Consider the following 25,745-nt stretch of genomic DNA (forward strand, 5'->3'; position numbering starts at 1 on the left):
ACAGTAAGAAGTTTTCAGTAATTAAAATAAAGCAGAAATTATGTAAATATTATGTAGGGAAAACCCCAGAAAAAAAACTCAGAAATGTTTAAATGCTTTAACAACTAACTGAAAGTTCAGGCTGAAGTACTAAAATGACTTGGGGAAAAAAAACTAGTAAACGTTAGTTATATAGGAATAAATATTTCAAAACAATTGAAACTGACCAAAGTACATGACAAAAATTAATAAAACAAACTAAAATAAAAATGTTTATAATGTACAGTATAAATAATACTAAAATTTACACGGCATGACATTGTGACATCTCAGGTTTTCTATAACTCCAGCACTTCACTCATTCATCACTTATAGAAATATGGTAGTACTACATTATTACCTTGTTAGTAAGTCATTGCATTTATTGCTTTGTAACAACGCAAAATATAAATCATTCCAAAGAGTCCATTTAAGGTATAACAAATGAAAATAAATAATTATGAACACTATAAAAAATTTTCTTTCTATTTTCAGTTATATAATATGTACGCACATTTAATTCTCATTTTTATTTTTTATTATTGTTTGTTTTTAATTCATACAATCATACCTCAAGTGTCAGTTCAAAAGTAATAATTCAAAAATGTCAAACAACTATTATAAGTGTGCTGTATTTTCTTTGTTTATTTAAACGTATGCCAGGTATTAGCTATGAGTTCATCTCCTTTTATTTTGAAAACGCCGTAATTACGTCACTAGGTGGTTGTTGCGGATTGACGACAGACTCGCGCGATTGTTTTGGCAGGATGGCCGCTCCTGTCAGTGACAGCAGTCAGAGACCGCTGCAGAACGCCATGAGACTTGTAAAAGTTGCCATTCAGCTGGATACCGGCAACAGACACAAGGTACAGATGTTTAAATATTTTAACCTGCATTGTTTAGTCCATATATGGTCATATTTAGCCAATAAATGCATGTGAGCGTGACGTCATTTATCAGCGTAAACATTGATCGAAGTCGATGATCACGACGAGAACCCCAATGATTTCCCGTTTTTATACAGTATATGGATTTTCCACACAAAAATGTAAACTTTATTCAATAATAATCCTGATAATGTCTTTGGATAAAATCATATAAATGCTCATATGAAGAGCTTCGTCTGGTTTTAGATTGTTTAAAGATTCATCATGGCTAGTATGAAATTTCGTTGATAAATCATGTTGTGTTTCTCTTTTTTTCTTCTCTTTTTTTTTTTTTTTTTTGTTGTTGATGGTTATGGCAATTCAAGATACACCAGAACAGGACACCTAGCAAAGACTTCAACATAACTCTATGGCACTAGGTTACAGAACACATCCCATTAAATCTTCCTGCCACGCACTGTGATTATTAATTTTCTTTTATAGGAGGCGTACTGTGAATATTTGAGAAGTATCAACTACATCTCTCATGCTCTGCTTGAAGATGCCACATCTAAACGTAAGTTAGTCATCATACTTAATTAAGAAATCTCTTCAACCTTTCTATTCAAATTAAATGTGTGCTTCCTTTCAGGCTTCAAAGGTTGTTTCGCAATGCAATTTATTTCCTCTGCTTTAGTCATTGTCATGTGGTGTAAACTGGCTTTCTATTTCAAGAGAGAACTTTTAAGGAAGAGATTGTATGTGATAATGTGTCACACATTTGTGTGCTTCATCATGACATCAAAGTTAATTTAATTAACAAGACACACAGGGTCAAATTTATCTTAATTTTTGTAGATTGCATTAAATGATTATTAAAGCCCTATTAAGATAAGGCTATATATCACCTTTGTTCAATTTCTCAGACTTATGTTAAGCTTGCCTGGTTGATTAGTGACTCCACTGTCCTACTCTACATTTAAAGTTCTGTTTTTATGGACAGAATGTGACATATGACTATTATGCGCTTCTTCTTCTTGCAGAGGAGGGAGAGATGGAGTCGGTGGAATTGGAGAAGATGGTGAAACTAGTAGAGCAATGTTTAGAGAGGGTTAAATCATGCATCATGAGGAAGCACGAGTCCCCAACAGCTGTCATTTCCTCCACTTCTCTGTCCAGTCCCCAACAGACCGCCTTTCCAGCTATTACTGCAGCAAATAATTCCAAACCGACAGGTGAGCCTTTATTTACTTTATTCTTGGTTTTTAATAAGGGTGTCTATGAAGGTGCTACTTGTAAGTATTCAACATAATGACAATTCTTTAAAAATATTATTTATACACTACCATTCAGACGTTTGGAATAATGAAGTTTTTTAATGGTTTGAACGAAGTCAGGCTGCATTTATTTTTCAAATACAGTAAAAGAAAAAAAAAACTAGTTTTGTGAAATATTGTTTACATTTAAATTGTAATTTACTGTTGTGATGACAAAGCTGAAATTTCAGCAGTGTTCAGTTTCACATAATAAATCTGGATGAACTCACAGAGACCGTAACATCATATATCAGTTTCTGTGAGGATATGTGTATTCCTACAAAGACTCAACTAATTTACAATAATGACAAACCGTGGTTCACTGCAAAACTCAGACAGCTCCGTCAGGCCAAAGAAGATGCTTACGTGAAGGGGGACAATGTCTTGTATAAACAGGCTAAATACACATTGGAAAAGGAGATCAAAGTGGCAAAGAGGAATTATTCTGAAAAAATAAGGACTCAGTTCACTTCCAACGACTCCGCATCAGTGTGGAAAAGTCTAAAGAAGATCACCAATTACAAGACACCACCCCCCAGCACTGTAGAGAATCAACGACTGGCAGACGATCTGAACGAGTTTTACTGCAGGTTTGAAAGAACACCCATCACCTGCCCTGAACGCCTCCCCACAAAACCATTCACACCCTTCACAACTCCTGCAACCAGCCCTGAATGCCTCTCCAAACTACCGTTCACACCATTAACAGCTCCTGCAACCCATCCTGAACACCTCTCCAATCAAGCACTCTCACCATTCTCACCTCCTGCATCCCCCCTCTCCCCCACACCTGCAATTCAGATCAGCGAGGATGCGGTGCGCCAGGTCTTCCGGAAGCAGAAAAGGAAAAAAGCACCAGGCCCAGATTGTGTTACACCAGCCTGTCTGAAATCCTGTGCTGACCAGCTGGCCCCCATCTTCACACAGATCTTCAACAGATCGCTGGAGCTGTGCGAAGTCCCTTCATGCCTCAAACGTTCCACCATCATCCCCATCCCTAAGAAACCCAAAATTACAGGACTAAATGACTACAGGCCTGTGGCTCTAACGTCTGTAGTCATGAAGTCATTTGAAAAACTGGTGCTGGGCCACCTGAAGGACATCACTGGGCCCTTGCTGGATCCTCTTCAGTTTGCCTACAGAGCAAACAGGTCTGTGGACGATGCAGTAAACATTGGACTGCATTATGTTCTGCAACACCTAGACAGACCGGGGACTTATGTGAGGATCCTGTTTGTGGACTTCAGCTCGGCCTTCAACACGATCATCCCAAACCTCCTCCTGCCCAAACTAAATCAGCTCTCCGTGCCCACCTCAGTCTGTCAGTGGATCAACAGCTTCCTGACAGACAGGCAGCAGCTAGTGAGGCTGGGAAAATACACATCCAGCACCCGTACAATCAGCACCGGAGCTCCCCAGGGGTGCGTTCTCTCCCCACTGCTCTTCTCCCTGTACACTAATGATTGCACATCTAAGGACCTCTCTGTCAAGCTCCTGAAGTTTGCAGATGACACCACACTCATCGGCCTCATTCAGGACGGTGACGAGTCTGCTTACAGACAGGAGGTAAAAGAGCTGGCTGTCTGGTGCAGTCTCAACAACCTGGAGCTTAACACCCTCAAAACAGTGGAGATGATCGTGGACTTCAGGAGAAACCCCCCTGCACTCTCCCCACTCACCATCATGAACAGCACTGTGACTGCAGTGGAGTCATTCAGGTTCCTGGGAACCACCATCTCTCAGGACCTGAAGTGGGACATTCACATTGACTCCATTGTGAAAAAGGCCCAGCAGAGGTTGTACTTTCTCCGCCAGCTGAGGAAGTTTAACCTGCCACAGGAGCTGCTGAAACAGTTCTACTCCACCATCATTGAATCCATCCTCTGCACTTCAGTAACTGTCTGGTTCAGCTCAGCTTCTAAATCTGACCTCAGAAGACTACAGAGGGTAGTCCGGACTGCTGAGCGAATCATCGGTTCAACCCTCCCATCTATTCAAGAACTGTACTTATCCAGAGTGAGAAAAAGGGCTGTCAAAATCACTCTGGACCCCTCACATCCAGCACACTCCCTCTTTGAACTGTTGCCATCTGGTCGACGCTACAGAGCACTGAGCACTAGAACGACCAGACACAGGACCAGTTTCTTCCCTCAGGCAATCCATCTTATGAACAGCTTATAATAACGGCGGACACACTACACTTTATATTTATATACACACACACTTTATTTATCTAACACACATACTTAGTATACACTTAAATTTTGCACACAATATATATGTACATACATAACTTCATTTTGTAATATACTTGCCTACAATTGTCATTTGTATATTGTTATTCACTATCTACTTATTTGTATTTTTTATTCTTTTATTATGTGTTTTATGTTCTGTCGCTGTCATTCTGTTGTACTGCGGAGCTTCTGTCACGAAAACAAATTCCTCGTATGTGTACATACCTGGCAATAAAGCTCATTCTGATTCTGATTCTGATTCTGATTCAGAAATCATTTCAATATGCTTAATTATTAATAATTGGTGCTTAATGTTAGAAAACATTTTTATTGCTTAATATTTTTGTGGAAACCATGATAAAAAATTTTTGGTTTCAGGATTCTTTAATGAACATCATTTATTTGAAGTAGAAATCTTTTGTAACATTATAAATGTCTTACTGTCAGTTTTAAACAATTTAATGAATTCCTTTAGGATAAATTACAAATTTAACTTTTCACGTCTTAAACTTTTGAATGGTATTATATCTCAGTTTACAAAAAACTCCTCTTCCTGTAGACACACCTAATGCATCTTCATTGGTTTCTGAGACCAAAAGTAAAGAGCAGCCCACCAGACATCGCAGAGTCCTCTCTGAGGGAGGGGAGACTGACTCCCCCTTCCTGCCACCTGAAGTCTTCCAGAAGCTTCAGACAATGGATTTACAAGACAACCGAAAGTAAGTCAGTGAAAAATTGAGTTTCATAACCTCTGTATACATAACAGCAGAATGTGGGAGTACCTACATAATGATGGGTACGGAGCTCAATATCATTAATCGTTCACATCTTTTTGCCAAAATATAGTATGATATACAAAGACATATGAGATAACAAACAAACACATGAGTAAATAACATTGAAAACTATACATTACTGTTATATAATTATATAGGCTAATAAATGTTTCATAAGTCATGTCTCACGATCTCAGAGCTCTACATTAAATAAAAGTGTTATAATTAACTTTAACTTGCTCCATAATGAATGCCCCTGTTTTGTTAAATTAGATTCTTAAAGAATAATATGCTCGTTTGAATAAGATACACGATAGCCTCTGTCAAATACTTGAAAACTGAATATGATGTTTCAATTTTAATGGATGTTATTCAAATAAAGTTATTTAAGAAAGCAAAAAGCAATAATGTCAACTAGTTTCTGGATGATGCCTCCGCAGGAAAAAGAGACCTTCAAAATTTGAAGATTTTGCTTTAAAATTACAAAAAAACTATTGTAAATAATTTATTATATATGTCACACATTTTTTAAATGGTTCACATGATGCTTCACGTTGCACATAATTAGTTACATGCACTTCCACTGAACGTTGACCCAGTCAGTTGATCTTTCAAGGCTATCAGTTTTGTGATAGAGAACAAATCTATTCTGCATCCATATGAAGAATGTTAATAGCACATCATGTTTTTCTAGTCTCTCTGTCCCTAATGCACAGTATGTACACAATAAGAAGTTCTGTATGTGTGTGACAGGGAATTAACGCCTATTGAGGAAGCGTCACGTCTCAACCAGAAACTTAAGGCTAATTATGAAGCTCGGCTGGCAAGACTTACCCCTGGTCAGGCCACACAAAAAACCTCATTGGTAAGTCTGGAATAAAATCATTTGCTTATGTATGCTCACTGCAGGAAAATAATACAAAAAAAAATTATAATAAAAAGAAAGATTAAACAAATTTCACATTGTTATTTATACCTTGTGTTCAAGAGCTTTCAAAATATGTATAAAATTGTATATGTGTGTGGAAAATCCGTAAACAATGAACTCATTATTCGACCCAATTTCAGATGTTTACGCACGTGATCTGTTACCTTAATGAGCGCATGCGCAGAACACGTCAGACGCCACACCTCCTGTTTTAAATGGCTTTGCGCGAGTCACTAAACTCACGTCCATGTGTAGCGACCGCCGCGACGCCTGCTGTGGTTTTGGGAGCCAGTCCGGTGATTAGAGCCGTGAACGCAGACAAAGGCAATTCATATGTAATAATTTGAGGTCGCTATCGCAGTACTGTCGTAGTTTTAAAGAGCAATATCGCATTTACTTCTACGGTAAGTTTGTTTAAACGCACAAATAGTGCGTGGTTTCCAGTTCTCAAGAATGATCCGGAGACACAGAGAAACGCCAGTGGATATCCGATTATACTGGAAAAAAATCAAGACCTTCTGGAAGGTTCGTTTTGATATTATATTATATATGTATTCGCGTGGTGACAAAGCAAGATACCTAATGCCTCTCAAACGAGTTACGTATTAAGTCCTTTTATGGTTTGGGTTAAAACTGCACTTTTTTGGTATGTTAAATTTTCTTCCGTTAATTACAATGAATCATTTCCGTTTAAAAATCCATTGCGTAAAATGATACAATATATGAAAAAATTTTAAGTTTGAAAATAATTTCATTCTGCCATATGGCCCATCTTATCTGCTTTTACTAATTTGGCATTATGCATGCTGCTTTTTAACTTTAATAATAATTAATACAATACTTTTTGTATGTTTGACTTTTAGCTCATTTGAGATTACTTGATTATTTTATATCCGTTTATGTGCAAATGTGTGATTTACATTTAGGGAACAACTGGTGGCCAGTTGAAGTCATTTCGTTTTTGTGGATATGGTGGAGGTTTTCTGAATATTTAGTGTGCTGTCAGTTTGTTTAATTGCGTGTTTAAAACTATATGCACTAACTTTTTAAGTAACTTTTTTTTTTTTTTTTTTTTTTTTTTTTTTTTTTTGCTTCTTCCAAGGAGTAAATGTTAATCAAGTTGAAACTGAAGTAATTATTTGTATAACACTGGTCTGTTTTTTTTAATCATAGACCCTCTCACTCCAGAGGCAGATGATGGAGAATCTAAAAATAGCTAAAGCCAGACAAGATGCAGTATCCTTAAGAATTTCTGTAGGTGTGGCTTTGCATTAAGGTTCTGTTGTTAAATCAGCCTGGAATTAGGCAGGTGTTAAAATGTAGTCGTTTGTGAATCTGGTGGCCGTACTTGGATTGTTTTTCCAATCGTATCTGTTTAATTATTTTCTTTCCATCAGTAATTTCTGCCAATTAAATACACTGTTGTTGAGGTTATTACATAAGATTACCAATGGGTTTTGGATGTATATTTTAAGTTCATCAATGTTTGAACTTTGAGATGCTTTTGATGAATGAGTGACGAGTCAACACCTCTGTGACCTCCTGAAGAATTTAATGTAGCTTAAGTGAAATCGGATTCATTCTTAATTCATTCATTCATTCTTAAACATACATCCAACACACTTAAAGTTTAGTTTTTGGTTTTTCACATGTCTGCATGTGAAAAACCAAATGTTAAGTGTGTTGGTTGAATGTTTAATCAATGTGCTGTGAGCAAGGTTTGCCTTCTGCTGATAGCTTCTTCTGAGTGTGGTAATTGTTCAAATGTTTGGAGATTTTCCTGAGTTCATGCAGCTTCAAAGAAAAATGGAGGAAAGGAGACTCAGGTTGCAGGAAGAAGCCAACAGGTGAGCCTTTCTGGTCCATAGGGCATATGAAGATATTTAGCTGGCTATTTATTTACAAATCTTGTATGAGTTTTGCCTGTTTCAAATTTGTTGTGTGTTGTGCATGACATAATACCTTGTAATAGCAAAGGCATTATGTAAACACATTTAAGCTGCCTGTGTAATGCATAAATGAATACTATGTGTTAATTTGGGCTCATGCAATTGTGTGTTTTTGCAGGAGGTTTGCAAACTGTGGGACCATGACACCTGAGGAACAAGAGCAGCGGGTTCTGTATGCAAGTGTACTTGAATATGAGCAAGATCATGTAAGTTTATTTATATTGTAGCTTTTTAAATGATATCTTTTGTGTATTTTTGCAACTGCATATTTAACTTTATTTTTTTCTGTAATGGCAAAGCTGAATTTTCTTCAGTTTCACATAATCATTCAGAAATCATTCTAACATGCAGATTTGGTGCTTAAGAAACAATTTTTATTATCACAGTTGTGATGCTTTTTTCTCCAAGATTCTTTGATGAATAGAACAGCATTTATTTAAAATGGAAATCATTTGTATCACAATAAATGTCTTTACTTTTGATCAGTGTAATGCATCCTTGCTGAATTAGTGTTTATTTCTTTTGCTTTTTTTAAATCATGCTGACTGTGAACATTAGTGTATGTACACATGTATAAATAAAGATTTTATTGGTTTAATCATAGGAATGGCCAAAAGTTTGGAAAGCTAATCTGAAAAAGAATCCGAATGATCCAGTGCTGGTTTCAGGTCTCATCTCGTGTCTTCTCAGGTAGGTTCATGCTGTCAGATCATCAGTAAGCATAAAAGGGTTTCTTCCATATCTTGTGTCATCTGGTTCTTTTCTTTTCCAATCTCAGCTACCCAGACCATCCAGTCATGAAGTTGCTGAAGAAGCTTCAGTATCGGGTGTATAACAGACTGTATCCTATAGTGAGCCAGGGTGTTCCTCCGAACACAGCACCTGGTCGCTCACTGGCCTTAAAGCCCTCGCACAGCGCCCAAAGCCTGCTCCTGTCTGACAGTTTTATCTCTCCGCAGCAGAGCCCGCTCAAATCTGCTATGACACACAGCTTATCTGATGCCTCCATCTCCCTTTCCCCATCCCACGACCTCAACGCCAACGACACACAGTCCGAGACCGACCCAGACGAGTCCTCAACTCTGGTCTCCACAGATAGGGAGAACTCTTTTGAGGATCTAGAGAAGTTTCTTACTCAGCTGGACTGGGTTTCTTCTCACAGTGGTGATGATATGGACTCTGATGTGACCTTTGACACAACACGCGTAGACCTCAAATATCATATTAATCATCTTGAGGAGCGGGCTTTGAAGGAACATTTGAAGGCCATCGTCAAAGACATCCACAATGCTATCGGTAAGTATGTGTTTGTTCTTGTGTGATTGAGTGCAGCGTGAGTTCAGCATTTTTAGAAATCCCCTGTTATAGCCAGTGGGATCTGTATGGATGTATCATGTGTTTATACTGCGTCAGGGTGTAACCAATGCCTGAGCATCATAATCCACCATAAATGTGTTTGTAAAAAGTCCTTTTATGAGTCTGACCAGTTGCCTGATTGTCTATGGTAAATGGATTTATCTTTGTGTGAAACAGATCGCCTGCTGTCTCTGTGTCTTCTCTCTTTTGAATGTCTCAACACTGCAAATTCTAAGGACCAATGTGTGGCGAGTATAGAGGAAGTCTTCTTCACGCCTATTTGGTGCCCTCTTTTGGCACTTTTTAGGTAAGTCAAAAAGTAATAGTTGGAGATTTGAGTTTTTTTTGTCTTTAGGTTAATGTGTGTGTATTTATTTTTGAAAAGTCTCACGAAATCTGATGTAATTGATTAAATACAAATACATAATTAATAAAAATAAAAAAATATTAATTTTTAACTTCATGACTAGTGTACAAAAAGAATTAGGTACTTAATCCCCTGTTGCACAGATCTCAATTTAAAATATTTTTTCTTATGTGAAGTAAATACAATATTTTAAATTTATTAATATTTAATTATTTATTAATATTAAATAATACAAATATATGTAATTTGTTTTTCCTTATTCAAAAATAGAATATTCAAATAACTTGCTTTTCATGGCAGAGTTAGCCCAGTCATGTTGAATCATTATTTGAATTATCAAGACTGAGCAGTAGATGGCACTGTTAATCTAAAATTCAGTAGTCCCATTTTAATTTGTCAATTTGTATCATAGGGATTATTCTTTGGTTAGAGCATGGCTGAAAATAACCATAGTTCCTTACAACTGCTCACAAAGTCATGAGAGCACTTTCTTAGATGCTGTATGTTTTAGCAAATTGCATATAAATGACTTGGGTTTTTTTTGTGATGCTTTAGGAAGGTGCATCGAGAACGGGAGCTGGCTGTTGAGAGCAGCATGCGTCTTCATCGTAATGTTTCACCTGGTGATGTTGGTGTTCCATCTAAATTGTTCCCAAGAGACCCAGCTGTGCTGCATGGTTCCTATCCATACGAGTCAGCAGTGCAGGAGCTGAAGCTTCTGTGTAGAGACTATTGTCCTCAGAAGAAACTGGAGTGTATTGGTAAGAGCATAAATTTAAACCACAAACCCTTTGTGTCTGTCACTTTAGGGCATGTTTATACCTGGTCACTTCAAGCATTTTCTATTTCTGGATAACATTGCCCTACAAAACGCTTTCGAGAGATTCAGATTGAAATCTGATCATTCAAAACACTTCAGGAGGTGGTTTGGGATGCATTCCAGACGAACCTGGACAAGTGTAAATGCATCTGGTTGTTGAAATCCTGTGTAAATGTTACTCCTCTCCCAAATATATAAAAAAAAAAAAAAAAACGTGTGTAAGCGTGTAATAGGCTATATGACGTTATATCAAGATATAACAGTGCTAATGCAACCTGTATTGCCACAGATGAGTAGCTGAATATTTCTTCAAGTCGGCTTGCAAAGCTACAAATTAAGCTGAAAGTACATTGCAGAAGCTCAACACAAAATAAAATTTGAGATTAAATTGTTATGATTGCTGATGCCGTGCTCTCCCCTTTTGTAGTCTTTGATCTTGAAATTATCTGATGATGAATACAGTGCAAGCACATGTTTTCGTTGACGTGAACCGTTAATATAGCAGGTTTTTTTTTTTTTTGCATATCTTTTAAATTAAAGATTTATATTCTTTTTGCAGAGACACATTTGTGGCCAAGTTTAAATGGAACTGTTTGAATAAATCGGATAGATATTCAATCACTAAAACACATTAAGGTTTAAACGGGACCTCTGTGTCCAAATGGAATTGTAAAAATAAGATGTTTTCAAGCAGGTTTACCAAACGCTCATTAAAAAAAAAAGAATCCGCTTACAAATGGCTCGCTTCTTGCTATCTCTGTATTAAACTGGGATAGTAGAAAGTATTGTAACATTTTAGAAAACTATTCCTGCCCCCTAAAAATCATGCTTTAATAATGATAATTATGAATTAAGAAGCCGTAATTGTGACTAGTATGTTTTTTTTTTTTTTTTTTTTTAACACAGAACAAAAGTCTGATAGTAAAAAATAGACATACTAAATCATATTGATTAGCTGCATAGCTTAAAGAGAGTAATAATTGCTCAGAAAAAAAGTAAAAATTCTGACATTGCATTTATCAATTATTACAAATCTCAAATGTTTAAAGTTGATGAAGAAAAATCATGGTTTTGACAGTTGAAATTAAGATGACTTGATATTATAATTTTGACACGTCATGATTATTCCTTCACAAAATAATGCTCTGGTAAATCTTTTTTGTTTGTGAAAGAAATTTGGTTCCATATTTTTGCCTTTTTTAAGCAAGGTTTTCATAAATGTAATCTTTTGGACATTGTTTGAAAACATATTAACCCCTAAAGGGTGCATATTAATTTTAAATGGACAGTTCACTCAATGACAATTCTTTCATCAATTACTCGCCCTCATGTCCCTTCAAATCCATAAGGCCTTCATTCATCTTTGGAACACAAATTAAGGTATTTTTGATTAAATCCGAGAGCTTTCATATCCTCCCTAGACAATGAGTAAGTAATGACAGAATTGTAAAATTTTGCGTGAACTATCGCTTTGAAAGTGCTTATCAATGCTTATATGTACCCTTATAGTTTAAATGTGCACACTTGTGCAATGTTTCCTGTCACCCTTTTTAATTGTTTTTTGATTTCAGTTGTTTTTCGTTGCAGTGAGAACTCTACGAATCATCTGTGGCTGTGCTGAAGAGTACTGCCTCCTGCAAGAAAATGATCCTCAGACCAAATCAGCAGCAATGTGAGTATGCACAAGTCTAAACATAACAACTATTATGTTCCTGTGAAGCTCCATCCTTTCAGAAAAGTACAACGAGTCACGAAGGAACTTTGTCAGAGTTCAGAGTCCTGAGAGCAATCTCCTGCTTGTCCGCTGGCCTTGTGTCAGACTTCATCAGACCTCACGGAGGCCAAAGCTCAGCAGGGGTTCTGTCTTGACCCTCTGGCCCCCGCGGGGCGCTCGGAGCTGACTTCCTCTCTAAGTGGGTCACCCTGTCTGGAGCAGACTTTGGCCTTGATGCACTTTGAGAGAGGGTCTGAGTGTCAAATTGATCCAGTAATGCAAACCAAAAGTGAGCCTTATCTATTGCAGATAGAGACTTGCGGCTCTGCTTATGTTCTAGTTGAAGCTCATCTAATTTCCAAAAACTTTGAATTCCGGATTTACAGCATGAACGGGTGTGTTCCACCAGAGTAAAATCCAGAGACCGTGTGGGTTTGTTCAGGTTTATCAGAGTGAATGCACTTGGCTCAGATTCCCGTGTGGTAATTCTCCCACAGACCTCAGCATCTGCTCCACTCTTTTGGAAAACATCTTAAATTTCCTCCCATCTCCGCTGCGATCTTGATGGTTAAAGTGCGAGCTCACGCTAGCGTTCTGCGCTGGGAGATTATGTGGGCTGTTCTGATGTCTGAAACCTTTTGGCCCTGCTACACCCATCAACACAAGCTGCCTGTTCATCTTTCTCTCTTGATTTTGTGCTTCATTCTAGGAGGCAAGGGTAGAATGAACACTTCAGTGTCATATCTACATGTCTCTTTGCATCACAGTTTGCGGAGCGTTGGCTCGCTGGTGACGCACACGCTCAGCGTTTTGGTGCCCCATGTCTGATGTAGATGCTTGTTGTTGTTTAAGCACTTGTACAATGACTCACATTTGTGTTTTTTCCCTTAAGAAAGAACATTTAGCCGATGTGAAATGTGTAGAAATGTATCAACTGGTCCAGACAGTTATACATACCGTACTATTCATATTATTCAGTATGTCTGTGGTGATGTAATTTAAAAACCAGGGGCAAAGCAGTCTATGTTGCAGGCAGAAGTGTAGAGTGCAGACCGTCTTGTCACATCTCATTTGCATTAATCATATTTGTATATAGGACTGATCAACTATGGCAAAAATCACATTTACATTAAATCATTTAACAGACTCTTTTATCCAAATGAGGACAAAAGCAGTCAAAACAGAGCAACAAAATGTAAATGTGCAGTTTGGCTATCTAATTACAAATAAGATGGGTTTTTAGTTTGTCCGTTTATTTTTTCATAATAAATAGGACAACAAAAAGATAGAATAGAGAATGCAATTGTTAGAGGGTAATTTTTATTTTTATTATTTAACACTATTTTGATATTAAGTTTGGGCTTTTAAAGAGGAAAAAAAAATTGCATCGCTGTGAAGAAAGGTAAGCATGAATGTGGCACAATTGTTTACCTCAATTATTGTTTTTATTATTGAAATCCAAAATTGAAAAAAAAAATCCATTAATTGCAAATCCCTAAATTTGTTTAAAAACTAATTTTAATATTTGTTGTTGTTAAATATTTATGTAGTTAAATTTTATATATTTTGTATTAATTGAGTTTAATTTATTAATAATTAAATGATAGTTATTTAATTATCAATAAACTTTAAAGCTTCCTTTTTATTTTTTGGAAAGCCGTATTGTTATACTATTTATGATTTTGCTATTAGATGGTTTGGTTATACTGCCCATCCCTAATTTTCATATGTTTGTTTATTCTTACCAGAACAATGTACCGTTGCTTTCCAACGGTTTTGGTTCGTTAGCATTATTTGGGTGTTTTCAGTCCCGTGCTTGAACTTTGGTTTAAAAATGATTATGCTATAAAGGCATCAGCGATCCGAAAGGAAATGTGTCATTGTGAGACTTGTCCTGATTTTGCCCTGGTAGCACAGCCAAGGCGCATTCGGGCTTTGTTTTGCTTTTAAGTTTGTGTTTGGTTGTGAGGGAGAATGAATGTCCTCATGCATGCATGAACATGAACAATTTAGCCATTCTCACCCTTTTTTTCGGTTGTTCTGTTCCATTGTCTCTCCTCTTTCTCGCTCGCACACTTTCTTCTCCTCCTTTCTGGATTACATTCAGTCGCACTTAAATTTATATTGATGTTTCCTTCTGCACAGCAGTCATTTCCTCTGTCTGTCCATCTTTGTATTAATCTTTTGTCTTTTCTCTAGAGGGGGTGTATTGGTCTATAATACATCTTTGTTTTTTCGTTTCTTACAAAGCTCATGCATTTGCTCTTTTTGTTTTTTGCAACAAATTTCATTACCATCATCACCCTTCAAGTTCACATTGTTAAATTCAGTCCAATTTTGCCCTCGCTGAAAAAGCTTTTCAACATATGCTCAGATTTTGCCATCATTTGACATACTGTACAGGCTTGAACAAGCTAACTGCCACGTCATGCCAGCACGCCTTGAATGAGCGTTATTTTGATCGCAGCAGAAACTGTGTTGGAACAGAGATGATGATGGTATTCAGAGCTATTCTCACCTGTATGAAACATATCAGGTGTCCTGCAGTCCGGCAGGAAAGGGGACACCCAGCTATTTTCTCACGCAAACGTCCCTCCGATGCACGAATCATGGGGTTTATCTGTTCTTCCTGAGAACAGCTTATTCTGCCAATAAATTTAATTGGATTTGTTTGTTTACTTCATCTAATCAAATTTTTTTGTGTGTTTTTCCCATTTTGTCTTTCTCAGCGGTGCCGATGACCTGTTGCCCATTCTGGCATTCGTGGCTTTACGCAGTGAAACGCCTCAGCTGGTGTCTGAATGTGCTGCATTGGAAGAGTTCATTCACGAGGGGTGCGTCTTCAATATAATGTGCTGTTGAACTTTCTATTCTCTGCAGTTATGAACTGAAAATGAGCCGTGGAAAGTTGTGTAGAATAGTGAGAGAAGGCCCAAACTCTGTACTCAACTGTGCATGTGCCTCCCATCAGGCCATGTCTCGTAACGTTCTTTTGTAAAGTCAATCCCTTTTTACATTTTAGATGTTATAAAGAATGACGTGACCATTAGGATGTGATATCAGTTGCAAGTAACCACAGAAGGGTCAATGAGAAATTTTTTTTGTAATGCTTTTAAAGAAGTCTCTTGTGAAATATTGGAATTTAAAATTAACTTTATTTTACTATGTACCAAAAGGTCATTTAGTCTAAATCAGTGGTTCCCAACCTTTTTCAACTCGCGGCCCACACAACCAAACACATATATTTGCGCGGCCCACTTCAAAAAAATTAACTGACCCCGCTATTGTTGGGTTAATAACTTAGTACTCCGGAGCTAGATTTTAAACTGTATTTATTGAATAAACTAGGGCTGTGCGATATGGACAAACAAAAAACTATCGCGATTTTTTTTTTTTTTTATCAATTTTGCAATTGTGACACACATCGATATGCTTTTACAGTCATAAATGCATTCAGGATTAATTTGAAACATATTTCCAAAAGAAAACCAATCAGAGCTTTATCAAAAAGTCATCTCTAGAACAGACATAAGTCAAAATTATCACTATAGTGAAGATGTAAAAAAATGTATAGACTTGTGGCAAAAAAAAAAAAAAAAAAAAATCCTGTATACAGGGACTTTTTTTTTCTTTTTTGCCATGCATTGTTCATAGAGCTCATTAATTGTAGCGGTGCCTCAGGTGTTTGCAGTGTATGCGGTCAGCAGTGAGAGCGCATAAATATAACGCGAAAGCACATTAAAATAATGCACGAGTGCGAATCTATCTGTTCGCAGCAGATTTCCTTTGCTCTGTTACAAAACCAGTCATGCTTGCTCAGATACACACTGCTTTGCGAGGAGAGAGTGTGCACACTTAAAACATGTCTCCTCTCACTTAAACTGCATCCTGTTCACTAACAAATTCACTCTATGCTCATGTGTTAGACATGAATTATCGCACATTTTTATTTCTAGACTTTTACCGCAGTGAGAACGCTCTGATCCGTCAACATTGGCTCAGAAAAAAGGCGCATCACAGACAGTGTGTGAACCTGGAGTTAGGCATATGCCCAGTCTCTGTTCTCGCGCTAGGCGCAATGCATTTTGATGGGATCGGATACGGGAGGTCAGGGCCGCGGAAAATTGTGGTATAAAGCGATTTAGAAATCGCGCACGCTCAAATCGTGATTTTAGGACGTTTTCTTTTAATCGCACAGCCCTAGAATGGACTGGAAATGAACAGAAAATAATTGGCGGCCCACCTGCAATACCACGGACCACAGGTTGAAAACCACTAGTCTAAATGTTCATCAGCCAATACTCTAGTCTCTAATAAGCTGATTTGGATTTAAAAAAATATTGCTTCTCAATGCTGTGCTGTTTATGATACTTTTGAATGGTATCCAGTTCTTCGTTTTAGACTTGGCATGAAACTATCAGATCAAAAAGCAAACACAAAATTTGTAAAAGATTGTCCAGTTGATACATATATGGCTAAATGATATATACCGTATTTTTCGGACTATAAGTCGCACTGGACTATGTCGCATTTATTTAGAACCAAGAGAAAACATTATCATCTACAGCCGCCAGAGCCCTCTCGCAGCTGTAGACGGTAGTGTTTTAACTTGATTAATTTCTCTCGGTTCATGTCAAATTAATTTTGATAAGTCGCACCTGACTATAAGTCGCAGGATCAGCTTAACTATGAAAAAAGTGTGACTTATAGTCCGGAAAATACGATATGTATATGTATGTCGTTTATGAGTTAAATTATATTGTTATAATGGGTTAAAGATCTGCAATTCCAGCCTGACTAAATATTATGCAATAGAAAATGGCAAATCTCAGACGGCCTATAAAACCCATCGACAGTCTGTCAAATCTTTGGCATTAGTTGTTGAAAATGTTGGGGTAGGTGATGCTGTTTGGAAATTTGGCTCGTCATATCCTTTTAAGTGCCAGTCTCGCTGTCATTTGGGCACGTATCAAGTATCGACAGAACACGAGCTCACTTGTTTCCAATAATCGAAATGTCTCAGATTTTGTGCATAAATATGTCAGCTAGAAAAATACCCTCCAGTCTAAATATGTTGGAATAAACCCATAAGCAAATATTACAGTTCTTGGTGATATGAGTTCAACCTTGATGTCATCTTTTATGTTTGTTTTTTTTTTTTAGCAGAGGATATCACAACAGTGAGATCTCAGTGCGTTTAGGTGACTGTTTGACCTGTTTCCTGAGCAGTGTTATGGGTATTCATGTCACCCCTCCTGCACTGTACTCTTGCGTGTCTACTCAGACCACAGCCCTGAGCTCTGTTTATCAGTATAAAACTGGACATTTTTACAGGCTGGTTAGATTGGTACTTAACAAGGAATTGTGGGTATATTCTGGTTTGGGTTTTTCTCTCCCTATGAAAATACAAATAAAACCTCTTTAGATGTTTGTGCTGCTCGGTGGTTTGGATCTGAGGGTGGAAGCCTTTGCAGCGTGTGAAGAAAGCTCTGATAGGAAGTGTACTCTTTCTCAGGCACAGTTAACAGGTTTCCTTTCATTTGGACTATATGCATGTGTCTTAGACTGATTTAAATGAATAGCTCATCAAATTATTTTTTTAATTTTTTTTTCTGTTCACAAACTGTTCATAATAGCAGGATTAAAAATTATCAAAAGGTACTGTGGTCCATCTCTCAGGCCATCTGAAATATAAATGCAAAAATGTTAATTTTGCATTGCATCTCTTGCTCACCAATGGATCTTCTGCAGTGAATGGGTGCCTTCAGAATGAGATTTCAAGCAGCTGATTAAAAACATCCCAATAATCCACCTGATTTTGTGAAGCGAAAAGCTGCGTATCCAAGACATTTTCAACTTCAAACCATTGCTGCTGGCTAAAATATGAGTTCTTTATCCAAAATATTGCTTTTTCCAGTGAAAAAGTATTCTTGTCTGAATCGGGAGAAAGATATCAGATCTAACATGCAGCAGAAGCAACGGTTTAAAGTTAAAACACCTTGATGTATGTGTTTCTTTCAAACGTACAGCTTCCCAAGATGTTAATTGATGGACTGGATTCTTGTGGGTTATTGTAATTTTGTTTTTACTCTGACTGCATTATTTATGTCACTGCACTGGTGAGCAAATGATGTAATGCTCAATTTCTCCAAATCTGTTCTGATCAGGAAACAAACTTATCCACATCTTGGGTGACCTGAGCATGAGTAAAGTTTCAGCAAATGTTGATTTGTAGATGAACTATTGCTTTAAATCATGAGAGATTTGTTTTTTATACAAATTTAAGCTATTTATTGATCATCTGCCCCTCAAGCAGGTCTCAAATGAAATATGACTTCATGGCACAGGTTTGAAATGACTTGAGGGCACAAAATGATTGTGTTTGAGCAAACTTAGTTTAATGAACCGAATGATCTGTCTCATACTGTCTTTTTCATTTCTCCCTTTCTTTCTGTTCTCTCATCACATTCCCTAACATGTTACACACTGGCTCTTGGCTTCAGCTTGATCTCGTGTCTTAGTCTCATTAGCAGATGGGTTCACTTGAAGTTGACCCTCAGTGGAAGAGATCTTGTTTTCCCTTGTGAGCCGAAGCGTTAATGAAGTGTTTATTTATGTCTACAGGTATCTGATCGGAGAGGAAGGGTACTGCCTGACGTCAATGCAGAGCGCGCTGACCTACGTTGAGTCATTGCTCTCGGGTGGGGCTCCACCCCCCGGCTGCCAAAGCCACCTGGCGTAGGTAAAGCCAATCACAAGTTTATACTCTGTGATACACACCGACTCGAAACCAAGTCAGCTACCTACATGTAGGCTACATAGATTAGCATCCCAATTCATAATTAGATGAAAATCTTTGTCATTTTGTTCTTCCTTTCTTTCACATTACCAAAAAAAAAAAGCTCTATTTCAAAGGACGTTCTTTTTTTTTTTTTTCTTTTTTTTTTTACTTTCTATTTATCTGAAAATAACAACAAAAAAATCCCTGTTACCCATGTTTATCCAAACGTTTTACTTTGAAGAGTGTGGTGTCTTTACAGCTGTCACTTACGCTATCGCGTCTCATGTTGAAATGTGTTCCTCTTTCATCATCCATCACTGAGCAGCTTAAATGAAACCAATAGAATGGGAGGGGCTGGGCGGTACCCTTGGATCACAGCCAGATGTGTTGCTCTTACCTTGATGGATAAATTACATTGACCTTGCTGAACTTTGAACTTCACTTCTTGAAGTGAAATGTTGCTGTTTGTTTTTGCCCACAGGGTGAAGTTTCTATTCAAGGTCACGTTACTGATATAATAATAGTCTACGGTGGTTTAAGTTCTAATTAGATTAGCCAACAGAGACTGTTAAACGTGCCAAAACGTCAAACAAGCTTCCAGCCAGAGTGGTGCAGAACACTTTCATTTGCTTTTGCTTCTCTAACAGTCTCTAATCTTAGAGTAGCTGGCTGGCTTGCATGGTTCTTGTTCATCCAGTTTAATTAGAGCCGTTTGTGTTTTGGTTCTAGGTGCCTTAGCTGACGGAAAGATCTCATCGTGTTTGACAGTCCTCAGGAGTTGGTCTATCTCCTCTGCTCGGCCTGTTCAAGTCCCAAATCAGGCCAGACTTCAGTTCTGTTCAAATCTTTCCCATCTACTGCTTTTGAAGGGACTGGAGAAGGTTATTCGCTGTGTTTGGGCACTACAAGGGAGGTTAATCCGAATGTTGTTAGAATTATGATTAGTATTTTAGCCCAAGCAAAAAAAAAAAATGTATTTATGAGACTGAATGGGATTAAATGAGCCAGATGTTAGGAAAGGATTTATGGAATGGTTAGTTGAAATTTGATTATTTTTTTTATATCTATACAAATGTCAATGTATCCCATTGACTTCTTTTTTTTTTTTTTTTGGTCATATATTTCTCAGTCATTTTATCAATGCAAATGAAAGACAAAAGCACTACTAGCATTTATCATCATGTAACACCCTATTTATTAAACAATATAAAAAGAGACACTAGTTGAGTTTTTGTATTTTAGCTCAGAGTTTTAGCCATTTTGAGCTTTTTGTACTGTTGTAACATAATGGAGAAAAATTGTTAAAGGATCTGTTAAACGTTGTTACTCCGAGCTCTGCATTTCTCTTGCAAGTAAATATACCACTAAGCGGACAGGCATCATGTTCTTAAGCAGTATAGGTTTTATCTATTTCTTTTAAAATATCTTAATTTGTTATTTAATTGCTTTCCACTCTAATAGTCAAAGTAGTGAAATCAATGTGAAAAAAAAAAAGTTTGGATGTGCAAGAAACATTAATGCTGCTGAACCGTCTGTCTTCAGTTAATGAGGTTGAATAGGAAATGGGAATAATCAAGTCATTTGTATGAGCAAATGCATTAATGTATATATTTCTATGTTTTGTCTGAGCAGAATGTGTGTGTGTTTGTTGCTCAAGATTTGTAATGTGAATGTAGCCTGAATCTCTTTGTTTCAGAGACAGCGGCCATGTATTTTGTTTTGTTTTTACAAAACCTTCCCAAGTTCTTCGTACCCGATCATTAGGATTGGATAATGCACATGGGCATGGTTTAAAAGTGCACAGCATGTGAATTTTCTAACAATAAAGACATATGTAACCCTTTTGGGTGGTTTTGTTTTCCTCTTCTTAAATCTTCCATGATTTATAATACCTTTCAATCGATTGTTTAAAATTCAAAGGGCGGGGAAATCGTTGGGGGAAGCGATTGCTCAGAGGGAGGCAGAGTTCCCTGATGGGCAGATGGCAGGATTGTTCCGAAAGTTTCCGGGCCTAAGGAGAAAACATGCCACTCTGAATCAGGAGGCTTAACCTCTGTCCTAGAATACCCTCTGTGTGGATGACGATTACTCTAATGGCTTCACTGTGTGACTTTGTCTATGGGCGGCCTTTTAAATCTCTTCCAGTCCACTTGTCTTGTCCCTCTACATAAATGCCCCAATTCCTGTCTGTGTTTTGGAGCTGGCACCCAAATAACCTGTGACAAGCCTTGGGGTTAAACACCAAAACAAAGCAAGAGTGGTTGGGGAAAGTTTGCAAACCCTTATCTGTATGCATTTAATTTGATCTATAAAAATGGACGATTAGATTGTGCAAAAATGCATATAAAACATCATTAAACTATTCAGTCTCACTTTTTGTGAGATTTTGCATCCCTGACAGTTTCTCTTTTTAACTGTTTGTAAAATTTGAATGAATTCCCCCAAAACTGAAACCTGTTATTCACTCAACCTCATGTCATTGAGAATATCAGTTTTTTGTGCTCCACTGAAGAAAACCAAATCCGTTTGGAATGACATGAGAGTGAATAAATAATGACAGTTTTCATTTCGTGGTGAACTCACGTCAAGTATGAGTTTGGAGTTTGAAAATAATTGATGAGAAACAATGTCTTTCTGGCGCTCAAAGTGTACCGTCTCACGAAAAGGGACATCATTGGTTGCCAAAGTGGATACTTTGTTTTCCGTTGTTTTCAATTTTTCAATTCCCAAACTATTTTTGAAATTAGAACTCCAAGCCAGATTTTAATGAAATCCAGGCGACTGAAGTCATATCACACCCTAGGCTTTGTGGCTCAGGTCACGTTGTTTGCTACTTCAAAGAAACGAGGAGTCTGGGAGATTTTCTCTTTTTTTATTGTTATTTTAATTTCCTCAGACACGCAATATAAATGCGCCAATGAATTGTTTTCACTCAGACAAGTACTAAACGGAGTAACAGAGAATATGTTTTGGTGGGGTGAACAGAATTTTTGGTCTATACTTCAGATTTAAAGGGATAGTTTACCCACCCTCCTGTCATTCCCAACCTATAAGGTTTTCCTTCTTCAAGAATATTCTTTTTTGTTCCACAGAAGAATGTAAGTCATACATGTTTGGAATGACATGGAGGTTAAAAAAGTTAAATTTTAAGCAAGCTATCTCTTTAAGAAGCTGATGCAAAGCAAAACCACAGCCTTCTCACCTCCATTCCTTTCTTCACTGATTCTTTTAATAGCAAATTTACATTCATATCACTAAAGCGTTTATGCAAATATCATGATAACAACAAACAAAGTCATCCAGTTTAAAGGCCAGCCATTTCTAAAGCATTTTCGAAATCCTTCACAAACTTATTATGGACCACACGGCTGGGAATAATTGGAGCCATGGAAGCAACAGCCAGATAAGTTTTGAGTGAACAAGGGCAGGGAGTCACGCTACGGGGATGCAAGTGTGCCAACAACCTGCCATGTTTTTTTACTTTCTCTAACCGTGGAAAAGACCAAGTTTGTTTTTACATCCGTTCTCACACGTGTCTCTCTTCTTCCATGTCAAGCTTACATATCTGGGGCTGCGTTTACGCTCCGCCGCACTCCAAAGCATCTGTGCCATTCCACTGCTTGTTATATTGATTCGTTCTGAGCACAATGAGTATTTCAAGGCTATGACTGTACTATGACAAAGCTGGGGATTTGCAATACAGAAATGTTTTGTTGACATGCAATTAAACAATACACGCATACTAACAGGATGAAGTTAATACAGAGGAAAATCTGATGGGCCTTGCTTACAGACTGCCCTCCAAGATAACAGTTTTTAGATCGGCTGGACAGCTAACGGGGAAGATGGTGTGGGACGTTTTGCGGCGCTCTATCAGAGTAGCCATGGCTTCCCCTAAATCCAAGTGGTTCAGGTATCCAGGGGCCATTCGGTCTGGGGCCGCCACACCCGTATTGATTTTCACCTGTTGGAGGATATGTTAAAGATGAAAGGCATCATAGAGGAACAAATACGAGGAAATACTTTCATGACATTTAATTAAGCACGTCTTAAGCGAGTGTGCATGTCATGGTCAGAATATAACCCCATAAGCTTGTCGTTGTGTTGAGGAGAGTTTGCTGAGACACACCTGGTTGAGTTTGCATGGCACGTCTGGATACTCCTCACGCAGAACCTGACAGAACGCCAGAGCGCTGGCTGCCCCCACGGTCAGGAACCCTGTGCCCGGCATGAGCAACTTCTCTCCAGCACCTCCTGGATAAGCAGGGGAAGTCATTCACTTTTTTTTGCCACATCTGCCTGCTTAATGGTCAATGGATTGAGAAAATTCACTGACCATTAAATTCTATTTAGATTTTTTTATGTTTTTTCATCTTATAGAAATCTCTCTCTGAAAATATGTGTATGTATATGCGAACCTGGAGCACAAAAGTCTAAAGTCGCTGGGATATATTGTAGCAATAGCCAACAATACACTGTCGGTCGAAATCAGTGTTTTTTTTTTCAGTGTTTCGTTTATGCCAAAAATCATAAGAATATTAAGCAAAGATCATGTTCCATGAAGATATTTTGTAAATATCCTACCATAAATACACGAAAAGCTTTTTTTTTACTTTTCTGGTCAACTTTTAAGGCGATTTTCCAATATTTGGATTTTTTTGTTTTTTGCACCCTCAGATTCCAGGTTTTTCAAATAGTTGTATCTCAACCAAATATTGTCCTATCCAAACAAACCATGCATCAATGGAAGGTTTATTTATTTAGATGTCATATGATAAATGAAAATTGACCCTTATGAATGGTGTTGTGGTCCAGGGTCACATGTATGTTCCATTTTCTTCTATTTATTTCCACTGCTCTTGATCAGACAAAGCCAGATGTTTCTACTAAATAAAAAATGTCAATTGGAAAGGTTCCACCATGGAGGATAAATGTTCTTCAGGTTAAAAAAAGAACCCGAGTGTAAAGATCATTTTTATAACCTGACTTAATTTTTTCCTAATAAACCTGTTGTGCAATAAAATGAGTACCATGAATGGTAAATGTTCTTCATGGAACTATAATTTGAAAAATATATGCATTGTTGCCGTTCATAAAAATGTAAACACCTATCTGACCATTGATTTTGTTTTATTGATTTGTGTCTTGAATTTGCTGAGTGATGAATGTGGACTCAATTAGATTTTTTAATGCTCATTTATATACACTCACAATTATTTTCCACATATAACTACATAATTTTAACCAAATATATGTTTTGGACGGCAAAGAATGATGTACCTGTGATGAACGTGTAGGTGCAGTTAGGATCATCTCTCACCAGGGGAAAGAACGCTTTCCAAGACACAAAGGTGCTGAAAAGCAGAGTCTCAATAACCTGTTGATCAAAAACAAAGAGTTTTGAGCAATCAAGTGATGAGGGATCATCTGGAGAAGCAGACGCAAGGATGAAAGCTGCATTATAACTCAAAATGGGGATGGCGAAATGTTGTGTGTCATATAAGCAAGTGTAAAGAATCGCTGAAAGGGATCAATACTGAGTTTACTATTGTAGTGGGGTTGCAAGGGTATAAGCTGCTCTCTCACCCAGTGCAGTTCTTTGAGGGGTTGGGTGTGAGGTGGACCTCCCTGCCACCAGCTGAAGCCCAGAGAGGACACCACATCTGTGATCTTACCCACAGACTTGAGCAAGGCCTGTTTCACCTCCTCTACTCCTTCTTCTGAGCCTGAGAGATTAGCAGAGTATTTCATCAGTCACAGTCAATCCAAAATCAATGAGACCTAGAGTTTCAAAGATAAAAAAAATAAAAACATGCAAAAAATACTAACCAACGTTCCCCACTAAAGTGGTCAGGTTACTTTTTGTGCTAGGTGAAACAAAGTCCTTGAGTTTTTCCAACTTGCTGCTGTCTCTGGAGATCACTGCAACCTTGAAACCTAAATGAGTGTATGCATAGTTACCACACATGCAATGCAGAACTTTCAAAAAATACATTTATGCAAAGAATTTTATTTTTTTCATTTTAAGTTAAAGAAATAAATAGTTCAATCTGTTTAGAATTAAATTACTGAATCAATTTTGAGATCTGAATTTAAACTAAAAACATCTTATAATAGTGGATATATCATTTTCCTAATCATAACTGCACTGAAATATAATACTTATAAACACAATTTTAAGGAATATGTTTTGAAAAATCAGAGCTGGGCAGTTGAGGGCGTTTTCTTATTTGCTTAATAATAATAATAATAATAATAATAATAATAATAATAATAATAATAATAATAATAATAATAATAAATAGTTACTGTTGCTATAAATAATATTTAAAATAAATATTTAAAATAAAAATAAATGCTTACTATTATATATATTTAGTGTAAATACTTAATACGCTCTTACCTCTGTCCAGGAGAGCTTTCACTATCCCGGAGCCGACAGTTCCAGCTCCACCGAGCGCTAAAACCACCCTGTCCCCGTTTGACATCGCGCACACAACCGCTGCAGCAGTACACACGTCTGAGATTGATTATGCTTTATGGGCTTCATGTCTCATGCTGCTCAAGATCTTTAAAACAAACCGCAGCAGGAACGCCACTCCTCTTTCAGAATTACA

The 25,745-nt window shown here is 37.4% G+C and overlaps 2 protein-coding genes across 4 annotated transcripts; one reads left to right on the forward strand and one right to left on the reverse strand.

Moving 5' to 3' along the window:
• The first annotated feature begins 719 nt into the window (after positions 1 to 719).
• vps9d1 (VPS9 domain containing 1) lies at positions 720 to 20,971 on the forward strand. 3 transcript variants are annotated; one of them, XM_052582559.1, is made up of 16 exons: positions 720 to 884; positions 1,389 to 1,461; positions 1,928 to 2,119; positions 4,997 to 5,156; positions 5,967 to 6,078; positions 7,315 to 7,377; positions 7,936 to 7,988; positions 8,209 to 8,296; positions 8,695 to 8,780; positions 8,869 to 9,386; positions 9,624 to 9,753; positions 10,369 to 10,574; positions 12,221 to 12,305; positions 15,077 to 15,181; positions 18,972 to 19,089; positions 19,858 to 20,971. In XM_052582559.1, exons 1-15 carry the CDS (start codon positions 786 to 788, stop codon positions 19,087 to 19,089), a joined length of 2,088 nt encoding a protein of 695 aa, XP_052438519.1. In that variant the 5' UTR covers positions 720 to 785; the 3' UTR covers positions 19,858 to 20,971. The 3 variants fall into 3 exon arrangements, with proteins under 3 accessions (XP_052438519.1, XP_052438518.1, XP_052438520.1); XM_052582558.1 differs by having other exon boundaries at positions 18,972 to 19,085; XM_052582560.1 differs by having other exon boundaries at positions 743 to 884; positions 1,271 to 1,461; positions 18,972 to 19,085.
• A 1,015-nt stretch (positions 20,972 to 21,986) lies between these two features.
• si:dkey-238o13.4 (uncharacterized protein LOC560780 homolog) lies at positions 21,987 to 25,700 on the reverse strand. Its single transcript, XM_052581790.1, has 6 exons — positions 25,532 to 25,700; positions 24,958 to 25,065; positions 24,715 to 24,854; positions 24,409 to 24,505; positions 23,258 to 23,382; positions 21,987 to 23,092 (listed from the first exon to the last, which is right to left on the reverse strand). The coding sequence occupies exons 1-6, from the start codon at positions 25,614 to 25,616 to the stop codon at positions 22,916 to 22,918; spliced, it is 732 nt and encodes a 243-aa protein (XP_052437750.1). The 5' UTR covers positions 25,617 to 25,700; the 3' UTR covers positions 21,987 to 22,915.
• Between the last annotated feature and the right edge of the window lie 45 nt (positions 25,701 to 25,745).

This window comes from Carassius gibelio, chromosome B18, assembly GCF_023724105.1.
Source record: "Carassius gibelio isolate Cgi1373 ecotype wild population from Czech Republic chromosome B18, carGib1.2-hapl.c, whole genome shotgun sequence".
Taxonomy (NCBI): Eukaryota; Metazoa; Chordata; class Actinopteri; order Cypriniformes; family Cyprinidae; genus Carassius; species Carassius gibelio.